This window comes from Poecilia mexicana, unplaced genomic scaffold (assembly GCF_051168715.1).
Source record: "Poecilia mexicana isolate PSO_F unplaced genomic scaffold, ASM5116871v1 scaffold_5, whole genome shotgun sequence".
Taxonomy (NCBI): Eukaryota; Metazoa; Chordata; class Actinopteri; order Cyprinodontiformes; family Poeciliidae; genus Poecilia; species Poecilia mexicana.
In genome coordinates, this window is record NW_028263374.1 from 24,954,854 (window position 1) to 24,967,050 (window position 12,197).

General features: G+C 37.2%; 1 protein-coding gene across 2 annotated transcripts; it reads right to left on the reverse strand.

Annotated features, from left to right (window-relative positions):
• Positions 1 to 403: 403 nt before the first annotated feature.
• On the reverse strand, positions 404 to 12,178 carry phtf1 (putative homeodomain transcription factor 1). Of its 2 annotated transcripts, none has more exons than XM_014988208.2 (17): positions 11,568 to 12,178; positions 11,327 to 11,413; positions 9,682 to 9,738; positions 9,526 to 9,595; positions 9,247 to 9,405; positions 8,169 to 8,349; positions 7,760 to 7,880; positions 7,153 to 7,341; positions 5,361 to 5,600; positions 5,040 to 5,168; positions 3,780 to 4,049; positions 2,373 to 2,504; positions 2,202 to 2,288; positions 1,900 to 2,055; positions 1,713 to 1,808; positions 1,321 to 1,446; positions 404 to 1,134 (listed from the first exon to the last, which is right to left on the reverse strand). In XM_014988208.2, exons 2-17 carry the CDS (start codon positions 11,360 to 11,362, stop codon positions 1,114 to 1,116), a joined length of 2,070 nt encoding a protein of 689 aa, XP_014843694.1. In that variant the 5' UTR covers positions 11,363 to 11,413; positions 11,568 to 12,178; the 3' UTR covers positions 404 to 1,113. The 2 variants fall into 2 exon arrangements, with proteins under 2 accessions (XP_014843694.1, XP_087861912.1); XM_088005786.1 differs by having other exon boundaries at positions 11,327 to 11,471.
• Between the last annotated feature and the right edge of the window lie 19 nt (positions 12,179 to 12,197).

Genomic DNA, 12,197 nt, shown 5'->3' on the forward strand with positions numbered 1-12,197 from the left:
TGCTTATTTTTTTTGTGAAATGAGCTTTTTCTCCCGTTAAAAAAACACAGCAGTCAAACATTTACAGATAAAAAGTCCCCAAGTAAGCCTTTAACCTTTCACAAGGAGTATAAGATGAAAGAAATCCATAGATAAAGAAGCTGGCTGTTTACAGAGCACTGAATCCAAGCATATTAATGGGAAGTTTAGTGGAAGGAAGAACTGTAAAATATCTATATCATATCATATGTAAAATTAAAACATTTTTCTCCTAAATTAAGTTTCCAGTTAGGCTGCAATCCATAATAATTGCAATAAACAAAAACACTTGAAATAAATCACTACATTTAATATTTTATGCTACATGAATTTCCGCTGTGATTGTTTAATGATTTGCACTTTTAAAAACTGATAGAAACATTACTGGATGGAAAACAATTTATTCTCCAATATCAAAGATTATGTGATTTTCTGTCTTGGTTTTTTATTTTATTTTATTTATTTATTTTTTTTACAGTGGTTCTTGATAAAAAGTGGAAAACAGAGTTCAAAGATTTACGGATAAGAAGTCCAAGAGCTTAAAACAGAAAAACAAATAAATAAAGCACAGCTATGGGAAAGAGCTGCTAAATATACTATGAAACGTCAGTTCATATGTGATATCTCGGCTTGAGACAGCAGAAGTATGTGATTTTCCTTGTCCTAAAAAAAGATTAATAAAAAAACTATTTACATGATAATATCTGCATTTACACACCATGTTAGACTACACATCTGCAAAAGACTACAATGTACATTTGGGTGCCTCAGAAGCCTGAAATGATCTCAAACGTCAGCTTGCTGCTACATTAAACCACTTCCAGAGGGACATTTGAAGGTCAAAGGTTAGGTGCTTCCATAATGGCAGAGCTGATGGAAAGTTTTAATGCCACCTCAGCTGAGCAGCTAGTAAATGTTGCATGAGTGATTGTCGAAGCATCTCTGGCTTCTGAAAGGCCTATGTGGAAGGCACAGTCAGCACTGAACGCTGTCAGTAGGTTTGAGCACGTTTTGCATTAGAGAAGAGCGTCTGCAGGAGACAGAGAGTGTTTCTGGACTCCAGTGTCCGACTGTTAGTGGCTTGTCCTCTTCACATTAGGGCTTGATTTTCCACAGCTGGAGGAAAAGAAAAAACAAATTCATTCAAGAAAAAAAATATTGTAACAAAAGCAGCTCTTATATTTGCATATACAGAACTCCTCTGATAAAAAACACTTTGTTAAAAATGTAAGTCATTTTTTGCAATTTATCATTCCAAGAAGATATTGAGGATTTTTCATTCATCATTGTAACTCGACTTACTCTGATATTGAAGCCCAGCAGGTCACTGACGACTGCAGAAACAGCAGACAATATGACAACCTTTGTGATGTTGTAGATCAGAGGGTTCATGGTCAGACCCAGCAGCCTGAAGGGGGTGTCCAGCTCCTAAAGAAGGAATGAAGAAATGCAAGAACTTATATATGAAAAACTGAACACCGTAAATCCTTATCCATCTACTTCACCATTTCATCTGCAACAGTACATTTTTCTATCACAGAGAAATCCTGGTTAAAGACATTCAGATTTTTGGTTGAAAAATGATAAAGTGTGCAAAAGTTAACAGGTATGAACTTTAATCTAGGCAGGAGCTTTTGATCAAGCAAGGGCACAAAGCAAACTTTAGCTACTGTAAATGAAAATTCAGTTCTTACCTTCATCAGCTTTGTGGCCAGTTTTAAGACGTTGTTCACTATGTTGAGCTGTTCTTTCTTATTAGGCTTCTTCTCCATCTTCAAATACAAGTTAATCTGCAACCAAGAAGAAAAGATTCATTTATCATGTGATCCTACATATGATATAGCTGGTGGTATAAAGGATTCTGCAGCCAGAGGGCGCCACCTGCTCAGTGAGCAGCACTGAGGAGTTGCTGTATTTGGAGTTGGTCTCTGAGCCCAGCGTGGCGAGCCGCAGCAGGAAGGGGATGAGCGAGAAGCACCACACCACCAGCTCCCAATTGATTAAAGACTCCAGGAATGTTTTGTGGCTGTTTAGAAGCTGAAGAGGAGAAGAGATAATGTTGGGATTTCCAATAAAACGTCTGAGCTCGTCTGTTTAACATAAATCAGACAATTTGCAAAGACATCAGAACAAAATCAATGTTATCCAAACACGCCGGGGCTGCTCCGGTCTCTCACACTGACCTGAGCACAAATGATGAATGAAATGGAAAGTGCTAAGAGGAAGATTGTGGAGACAATGACATCTACAGAGCGCTGCGGTCCTCGTCTCTGCAACGAACAAGCGGATCAGAGACGGCTTGTTTACGGACTGCAGGGCAATGTTTTAGCTGGGCGATAAAGGAGGACACTTACCCTGAGGAAAGAGCGCAGCGCCAGCCACATCTTGATGTTTTGCACTTTCTTCAGCCTGAAGTGAGGAATCTCAGACTTCTTGGCCTTTCGAGCTGAGGTGAGATGGCTGAAGTACTTGGCAAACAAGAGTCTCTGTTGGGAAATGTTGAGATACAGCATAAAAAGTCGTTAATAATCACAAATGATGATATAGATGTAAAAAATTGACTAAATATTTAATTCAAGATTTACAATTATTTCTCATTTGTGAAAGTTATAACGATTTGAATCAACCGTATTTTTCCAAAGTATCAAGTTTACTATCTACGCAACAAAAAGAAATTCATCTACAGATAAAATAATCTTATTGACTGACTGCATAGGACTTCTAAAGGCCTTTATTTGGACATTTTCAGCCGTTTCACTCACAATCAGCAAATACAAATACATGAGAGAAAGCTTAACACTTAACAACTGTATCCAAAATTATTTAAAATTCCCTTAATTAAAAAATGCATTGGGTTTTTTCTAAAGCTGCTGTCCAGTTTTCAGAAAGATCACTCAAGCTCACCTTAATTACAGTTTGCCACCGACAGAACATATGATCAGTTTTTAAAATAGAAAATTCTTTATTGTTCCTTATTTGGGGGAAAAGATATATTAAATAAATTAGAATATGAGTTCCAAAAATGCCAGTTTGTCAGATTAAAAGTGTCCTTTAAAGAAAACAACATTTAAGCAGGTCATAAATGTCCTTTTTGCTAAGCAAACATTTCTTTATTAAAACTTTTTTGTTAGTTTGATGTAACATTTTAATCTTAACTGTTATATCTTCCTTTATTGTCAGCATAAAATCATAAAATTTAACAAAAATAAAGCCTCTAACACAGTAGTGAGTGGATAATTTATCCATATAACGTGCTTCTCTTAGTTAACTGTTATTGAAATAGACATTTTCCCTAATATTCTGATTTATGGAATGGATCTATAGGTTATCTGCGAAATGGCTGAAGAAATATTTCTCACTCTTGGGTGTATTTTACTAGCGCATTCAGTGTATGCATCATTAAATAAAAATGAGTAAACCAGCCAGTGAAGCATGATGCTGCTGCATGTTGGCATGCCAACAGTGGAAAGCAACAGGCTGCAAGACAAAATAATAATTGTTTGTTTTTATTCATTTACAGTTCATCTCGACAAGGACTTCCTGGCAAAAGAAATACTGCCCCTCAATCAGACGTTACTGGTTTAAAAAAAAATAAATGAAATAAAGTGTTATTAACTGATGATTTTTATACAATAGCAATAAAAAAAGGCTTTTGTAAGGAGGAGTAATTTGTCTTTGTGACATAATATCATAATGTCCCTTTGAGAAACAGTTTGTAAGGTCATGTACATTTCTGCAAACAGATTGAATTGATCACTCACCTGTTTGTAGGTTCTCTCAGCCACACACATCATGAAAAAGAAAAGCCCTATGAGGCAGACTCTGAGAACTGTTGTGATGAAGAAAAAGGCGTAAGCTCGGTCATCCCACATGCCCAATGCGATTTCGACTAGTTGCTTTAGGGAGAGTGAGCTGAGGCCGGACATGTCCAAACGCTGAGCCAGGCGGAAGGCGAAGGGCAGCAGGGCCAGAGTGGCCGTCATGAGACCACCGAGCACAAGGTAACCCATTCCCTGCTCCACCATCTTTACCTGGTGACAAGTCACACAACAAATACAGAATATTTGTTTTTCATAAATATTTTAGAAATGATTTGATAAATAAAAGAGTTTGTAAAGTTTTAAGGTTTTAAAACGCAAGGATTTTGAATGTGGAGTAACATAAGATTTAGTGCTGGGACCTGAAATACTTAATTTATATATTTGTGAGAGTTGTAAAATGTCTTGTACATTTATTTAGTTTGTAAATAACAAACAAAAACAACAAAAAAAAAAAAACTGTAAAAATACTGTAAAAATATATGTTGAACTCGAGAAGTTATTTTTAAGTTAGATTTTAAATCATTTTAAGACTTTTGGTGGCCCAAAAAATAATGTCACTGATACTTTCTGTAAAATAGTGTGTAGAGGTATAATAATGTTACAGATTTAAATGGAAATCTCAAATCATGAACATAAAATATCTAAAAGCAAGGGAATTTTGAATAAAATTAGATCATTTTGAATTCCCCAGCACTTCATACATTGTTTTGTTCAACAGTACTACTAGCTGTGTACAAAGGTTGAAAGAGAAAATTTTAAGTCAATTTGTAGAATTTTTCAACATCTAGTGAGAACAGGCGATGGGTGGCCTACATTAAAGGAGATGTAGAAGAATAATTAAGATAAAAAATGTCTTATTCAATTCAGGGAATCCTTTGAAGAATAAAAAAATACATTATAATGTTTGAATAATACTTGGTAAAAATGATTATATATATTTATAAATGGCAAGATGGCTTTGTGTATTTATTCGAGAGTGTTGTAATATGAGAACAACAGATTATAACAATTTCTTCTTCGTCTTGCTATAAATAAAAGTGAATCATTCACTTTTATTTAGAGTCATTTCAATTTAGCATGACTTTAAATTTTTGACTTAACTATTGCTGTATTCTTCTCACTTTTGTTAAACTTACAAATCATCAATTGGTTTGACTTTAAATTATTACCTTCAAAAGACATAAAGACAGGAACATTTACCCGTGTGAGAATGATCCCGCTGATCTCCAGCACCGACATGTCTGCTTTCTTGCACTCGCCCTGCTCCCATATTATGGCGCTAACACGGTCTTTGGATGGGTGGCACGCCTGAAGCCAGTTTAGCTGGCTCTGATGAACAATGCCAAGAGATGAAAAGTGTGGAAACCCAGTGATTAAAGTTGCAATAAGATAAAAAAAACAAAAAAAAAACAATAAGTATACAGTTTGTTGTAACAAAATGGAATAAACAGCAAGACAGGTAAGAGTAACTGTAACATGAGATAAAGATTGATAAATATTGTAAGGCAGATTTATATTTACACTGGTCAATCCTTGCTGTGAACCTTCATCCTCACTGCTTGGTGTTGTGCTTTGTGGAAGGTTCATCCCAGCCTTGAACCTCCCGTTCCCCTCAGAGTCGCTGCTCCCCGTGGAGGCGGAGTCAGGGCCTTGTAGAAACTCCTCCCACATCGTGTCGTCAGTGTCAGAAGCGGGACGAGAGCCCAGCCTGAGTCGATTGATCTCACGAGGCTTTATTTCGGTGGGTACCCCACAGTCCTCCTGATCCCAGACAAAACAGTGCAATTTGCTGGATTTATAAACAAAAGTGCAATATTTAATAAAATATGTGACAACAGAGAGTGAGAAATTTAAATAACTCATTACGCTTCCTTGAACAGGATAGGATGGGTCAATGGGCTGCACAAAACATGCTTGCTACATTTTTCAACAAAATCATTCTTAGATAAATAGATTTTAGTCTGGTCAGTTCTGCCCCCAACTCAACGTTTACACTGCAAACAGATGTGCAATTATACAACGTACATCTTTGAAAAGCAGATAAAGATTCTGCTGCACAATCATCAAGAACGCAGCAGGTCATTTCATTATGGTAAGTCAAGCCTGCAGAGCCTCTAGAGGCCCCTGGCTTCCTTTTGTTGTGCAGGTTCAGATGTGAGAACACCTTCCTGGTTGGCTGCTTGGAGGCTGCGGGGGAGCAGCGACCCTATTGGACCAGCAGTGGGATTGCAAGCCAATCAGTCACTGATGAGGCCCACCTGCACCATATAAAAGGCTCCTGAAACATTCTGCCATTGGGGCAGCTTGTAGGAAGAGGCTTTGTTCAGCTTTCCCCCCACCTTTGGTGCTTGTAACTGCCCTGGGCAGTTTTGAAATATTTTGTTTCTGCTTGTTCAGTTAAGCAGTTTGTCTCTGCTCTAGATTGTTTGGACAAGCTAGAAGCTCATATTTGGGAGGCTTGGTGCTCCCTTTGTGTGTGTGTGTGTGTTTGTTTTTCCTAGTGGGTTATTTGAGTTTACCTTAGCCTGACTTGTTTGGACCTTTTTGAATTTAATTTGCACTGAATATTCTTCAGTTTGTTAGTCTTCTCTTTTTTTGTATTAATTGGGTTAAATTGTGTTTTGGTTTTGTGAAACCTTTTTGTAATAAATCATTTCACATTCCACTTGTTTTCTCTAGACACATTCTTATCCCTGAACCCTAGTCCTTGGGGGCGTAACAGTCAACAACAAAATACCTGCAAGTTCAGCAACCATTGTTCAGGGCATACAGCAGTAAAACTCCTTGTCCAAAAGTGCTGAAGCTCTGCTTGGGTTGCTAGGTAACAAGGGTTGGGCTTGGCTAGAGTTGCTAGATGGTATAGTGCAGGGGTGGCCAAGTCCAGTCCTCGAGAGCCACCATCCTGCAAGTTTTAGAAGTATCCTTACTCCAACAGACCGGGATCAGCTCTACAAAGGCCTGATAACGAGCCATTCATTTGATTCAGGTGTGTTGAAGCAGGGATGCATCTGAAAGTTGCAGGATGGTGGCTCTCGAGGACTGGACTTGGCCACCCCTGGTATAGTGCTTACAGAATGTGACTTAACAAGTAGATTTTTTTAAATCGGCTTACTTTCCAGATACCAAAAAACACATTAACATTGATTTAAAACAAACAAAAACTTTTCTTTTCTTTTTTTTTTAATGCATTTGGCCTATTTTTAGACGTAGTTGAGACTCAAACAGAAATGTATATAAAGAAGCAAAATGTGAATTTTGCATAATGGGTCCCTTTTACATTTCCATTTAAATTAATTCAAACAATGAGTTTTACCTGAGGTGCTGCTGTGAGCTTGGGGCTGAACTTTATGTTCCTCTTCCTAACAGGAGACACTGACGGAGATGACGACTTTGGGTGTGCCTTGCGATGATGTAACGATCGAATTACTTCCACTGGTTGCTCGCTTTCCCCTTCGTCACTGGAGAGCTCATCGGATGCTCCAAATCCTGAATGACTTTTGCACTGAAAGAGAACATAAATACAGGTATTAAGGATTTATGTGCTTGTGTTTGATGTAATGTTGATGTTTTCATAAAAGGACATTGTGTCATAATGGTTACAAATGCAACTTTAACGGATGTACACAAGAAGGGTATTGCAGCTTTATTTACTTCATTTCCACTGACATAATTGTTCTCTGTATAATTTTATAATAAAATTAAAGGGTGATATTTTATCTGCAATAGGGTGTAGATTTTTAGTAGCATTTTGATAGCTCCACTGTACAGGCCAAATTTAAGGCAAGTATAAGAACCTTTCCACAGAAAGCCTTTTGAAGAGGTTTCAAATTGCCCATGATGCTCAGAATAGGGCTTTTACTCTTCCACTTACCACTGTTCACCCTGACTCTGAAAATACTGACAGAGATGAGCGACTGTACCTGGCTCTCCACGGTCTTGTATAATCGCTGGCTATCTTCAAACTGCCAGGGCCCCTGCTGCTCCGCGTTCTCGCTGTCAGTCTTTTCTTCTGATTTTTTCAACCCTCTGCCCTTCCTTGGCCTGAAGGAGACAGAATTTAATAATAACTCTTGGAAGAAAAAGGAGGGATATTAAAGATGTCTTAAACCGTTAAACACAACAAAGAAAACAACAATGTATATATTTTTCTTTTGTATCTAAAACAAGTATGTGAGCAGTTAGCAAAATGTACAATGAAATTTAAATATTGTGTGGCACATTTGGGGGAAACAACAAAAAAGCCTCTGGCTTTGTGTACTTTATGTGAGAGTTTAAATATGAGCCAAGTGCAGAGAGTCTGTTGGGATATAAAAAGCAAAGATAAACCACCTCCTCCTGCGCGCAGGGCTGGTGCTGCTGCTAGCAGCTGGACTGCCTGAGGGCCACCGGCTGGACTCCGTTGAAACAATCTGGCAGTGAATGGTGCCCAGCAGCAGCATGAGACACATGGGCCCAAACACTTCGCTGGCACTGGCCCTGGGGACTTCCAGGTACAGCAGCACCGCTGCCACTGAGGGGAGCAAAACGTTTGGCAACAACAAACAAAGCGCTCTCTTAGGGGAGGCATTATAACAGAATTCATGTGTGCTAATGAGCTCTCGTCTGTGCCGCTCAGCTGTGGAGGGAAACCGGGCACAGCAGTGCATAAATGAATTTAAACAAACAGGAATCCAGTAAGTGAAGGCTTGATTAAAATGTAGTGTCACTGCAAAATGAATAGAAATTTCAACAGAATGGAGCCACTTAAACACATTTTCATTTTCACATCAATCCCAACATAATTAGTTCCAAAAAAAGTGTAAATAGCACATTAAAATTACACATAGCAGGACTACAAAGGCTGAAGTCTTTTACAGTGGAGATGTTACCTGGATCCAGGGGCACATGCTTAATAGAATTACAGTGACATGTATAGGGCTGAAACAATTAATTGGATTAATCGATTACTGGAATGAACTAATTTAATAATTAACTGGAGTATGCAACCTCATACATTTTGTATGTCAATGTATCCTGATAACTGTCCTGCTGTTTTGTTAATATTTTGCTTAAATAAATATATATCTGGGAAAAAAAAATCTGTTAACCTTTTGCTAGCCAATCATTAATCAGTAAATAAAAAAAAGTCAAGCAGGAAGAGCTGTGCTTTTCACATGCTGATGTTTGAAATATCTTTTTTTTTTTTTAAACTGCAGGTAAAATCTTTTCTATAAATGATCAAGTGCAACACTGCTCCACATTTTTTCTATAAAAAGGCTTAAGTGGTTAAAAATGTGCCAATTTTTAAATCTGATGAATCAGTTCATCATCGGCATAATCAACTGTTAAAATAATTGTGAGTTGCAGCCAGACCTATACATTAAGATCTGACTCATGAGGAAGTTGAATGCGTTCACCATGGGCTTACCTTGCAGAAAATATAACACGAGGATGCATGAGGAGATGGACCTGGAGGTCACCTGGATCCACCACTGGAAGAAGAAAGGGAACAGCAGAACTCTGACCAGACCTTTTCGAGTCAGCGCCGTCCATTGACTCTCCGGTTTGGCTTTACTGAAAGTTGATCCTGTGGCGACAAAATAACCAGCAACACTATTAAAAGTATATGCTATTCACATCAGGTAGTTAATGTCATTTAGAATCACATGTGACTTTACATAAAATGTTAAGTAATAATTCCTCTCACCTCTTACTAAGTCAACATCAATGAGGTCAGGTTTGATGTAACCTGTTTTCTTTGGTTTTCTCTCCAAACCCTTCAGTAAACAGAAGCGGGGTAATTATTTTAGAGGAAACGAGACATAAAAACACCTACAACTTTGGAAGAAAAAAAACATCTTACGCCTAAATCTGCTTTCTCCAGGGATTTTTCCCAGACTTGCTGGTCATAGGCCCCGATCTGTTACCAGAAACAGCACTGTTTGTTATTTTGTTTTCAGCACACCACCACATAAGACTTGTTTATTCAATTTATACTGACACATGTTAAAGAAAAGCAAAATGTCTGATCAGTTAAAGCAAACAATCTCTTGCTTACTAAGAGAGTTGTTGGGATTGGAACATCTTTAAAATGTATAAATCTCTTGGTCTGGTTTTAAATAATATACATGGACATATGAAGGTATGAGTTAAGCTCCAACAGATTAAAAGTTCAAGTCTGGCAGCAGGAAACACCCTTCTGTGTTCTTGTTTGTTTCTACAACATGTTAAAACAAGCCATACTTAAGCAGAAGTTAATTTATTCTCTTTCCAGACTTTCATAAATTCAAAAGGAGCTGCCTGCCTCTGCTTTATCCATACAGGCATTGCAACCTTCTACGCATGTTTGCGGTTTTTGTACATGATTGACAGGTGGCAATTTAAAATAGAATACATCACAACTAGCTGTATCATAAACGCTAACCTTCCTGTAAAATTTAAAAACAGATAGCTATAAATTTGTAAACCTAATCAACTATTGTGTTAGTAATAGATTTTATTTCAATACATAAACCCAAGTAAAAATGAAATATCAGACCCAGAAAACCTGATTAAATACAAAATGCATTTCTCAAATGAGGATTAAATTTAATACAAAAAACAAATACCAACTAGTGACAAAACATGGAACTGACTGAATCTTCCTAGAAATGGCCAGCCAATCAAAATAAGTCCAAGAGCCCATTCATAAATTACCCAAGAGGTCACCGCAAAACAGAACATCATTTAAATCACTACAGAACTCGCTTAAGTTCAGTGTTTATAATTGAGGGATAAAAAATAGACGGGGTAAAATGGAGTCTGTGAGACAAATGCACAGCAAAAATGAAAAAATGGTGATGAAAAAGAGCAGAGGACCCTGTCTGACATTAGCTAAAAACATTATTATTGCCAAGACATTTGGGAAAATATGCTGCGGACATACAAGACAAAAGTAGCACTTTACAGGTGGTGTAAAACAAATACAACTGTTCCAAAAATGTAGCAGTTTACAAACATTTTGTTAATAGAATTAAAGCTGCTTCACTGCTTTTAATGAGCAAATCCTAAAGATAAAAGTCCATTCAACAGTCTGTAATCTTGGGATCAAGCACTTGATTTAAAGCAAACCAGCTTGTCCCCAAAAAGAAGATAAAAAAAAAAAAGATAAAGGTTTGGAGTGGCCTAGACAAAGTTCAGACTTGATAGTGTGGCACAATTGGTTATTAGATTAGGAAGTAATTAATTTTTCTCATAAGGCCAGATTGGTTTGGTTAGCTTTTCCCCTTTGCAACTATCATTTGAAAACTACTTTTAAACAAGTTATCTTTGTCTGATGATTAAATATATTTAATGATATGAAACATGTAAGGGTGATGCTTTTTATTTGTCAAAAGCAGGAAAACAAACAACTTCTGGATTAATATACAAACACAATCACTAACGAAACGTTATTTTCAGGTAAAAAAAAATACTATCCATCCCAGTATAAAATCTTAAAATTGTTTAAAGACAGATGATGTTCTTACCTTCTCTTGATACCAGGCTATTCTGGCCATTGTCATCAAAGACTGGAACCAGAGATCATGTCATTTTACTGGACCGCGGAGAAGAGACTGGGCAGAGGTTCAGATTAGATTTAAACAAAGTCAAACAGGCTGACAAACTGCAGAACTACAAAAGAGAGTGAAAGAGAATCGCTTTGTTAAAAAGCTCGTACATGTTTCATTCATTCAATAAGCAGTAGAAAAAAAATTAAATGAAACTTACCTAAAACTAAAGTTGGTTGATGAACAAACTGGAAAGAAATCTTCAGAAACCATAACAAACGGATTTTAGGATCGTTCCAGCGTTTTGTTGTCAGACTTTGCCGCCCATACTGTGTGATTTACTTCAGCTGAAACATTTCAATACTAGTAACAACTAATTAATGTTCACTTTAAATCCTCACATTGTTTAAAAGCATTTTCCTCGACATTATTTCAACTATTCTGCACTTCCAGCTAATTCTTCCTCTTCCCTTTTCCGTGGTTTATTGTGTTGATGTTTGAATAGTTAATTTTCCCTCAGCATTGTCTGTCAGGAGGAACCTGAACTCCTGTTCGGTATTTTAAAATCTAAACACAGATTTGTAAATCAAAAAGAAAACCCAAAAAACACTAACAATTCTTCGTTTTAAAAAGAATGCGAAATTTTCAAGTAAGCATGAAAGTATTGATTTAGAATTTTCCAAACTGATCATTGTAAACTGCTGCCTGAGAAGACAAACACGGGATAAAAGTGACGAAGCGGCGCTCAAAATTTCAGCCAATTAGAGCGTGACAAAAAAAGTGTTTGCGTTATTCAGTGATCCTTTAGGTAAGACCAAACCAAACCGCCCCCCCCGCCCCACCAAAAAAA

What these genes read in the sequence shown, in the direction of transcription:
- phtf1 (XM_014988208.2), bottom strand. Translation starts at nt 11,362, where the DNA reads ATGACAATGGCCAGAATAGCCTGGTATCAAGAGAAG. An exon ending in CAGTGCTGCTCACTGAGCAG is followed by an intron (nt 1,809 to 1,899) that starts GTGGCGCCCTCT and finishes TCTTGGTTGCAG; the next exon opens with ATTAACTTGTATTTGAAGAT. An exon ending in TGGCCACAAAGCTGATGAAG is followed by an intron (nt 1,447 to 1,712) that starts GTAAGAACTGAA and finishes TTCCTTCTTTAG; the next exon opens with GAGCTGGACACCCCCTTCAG.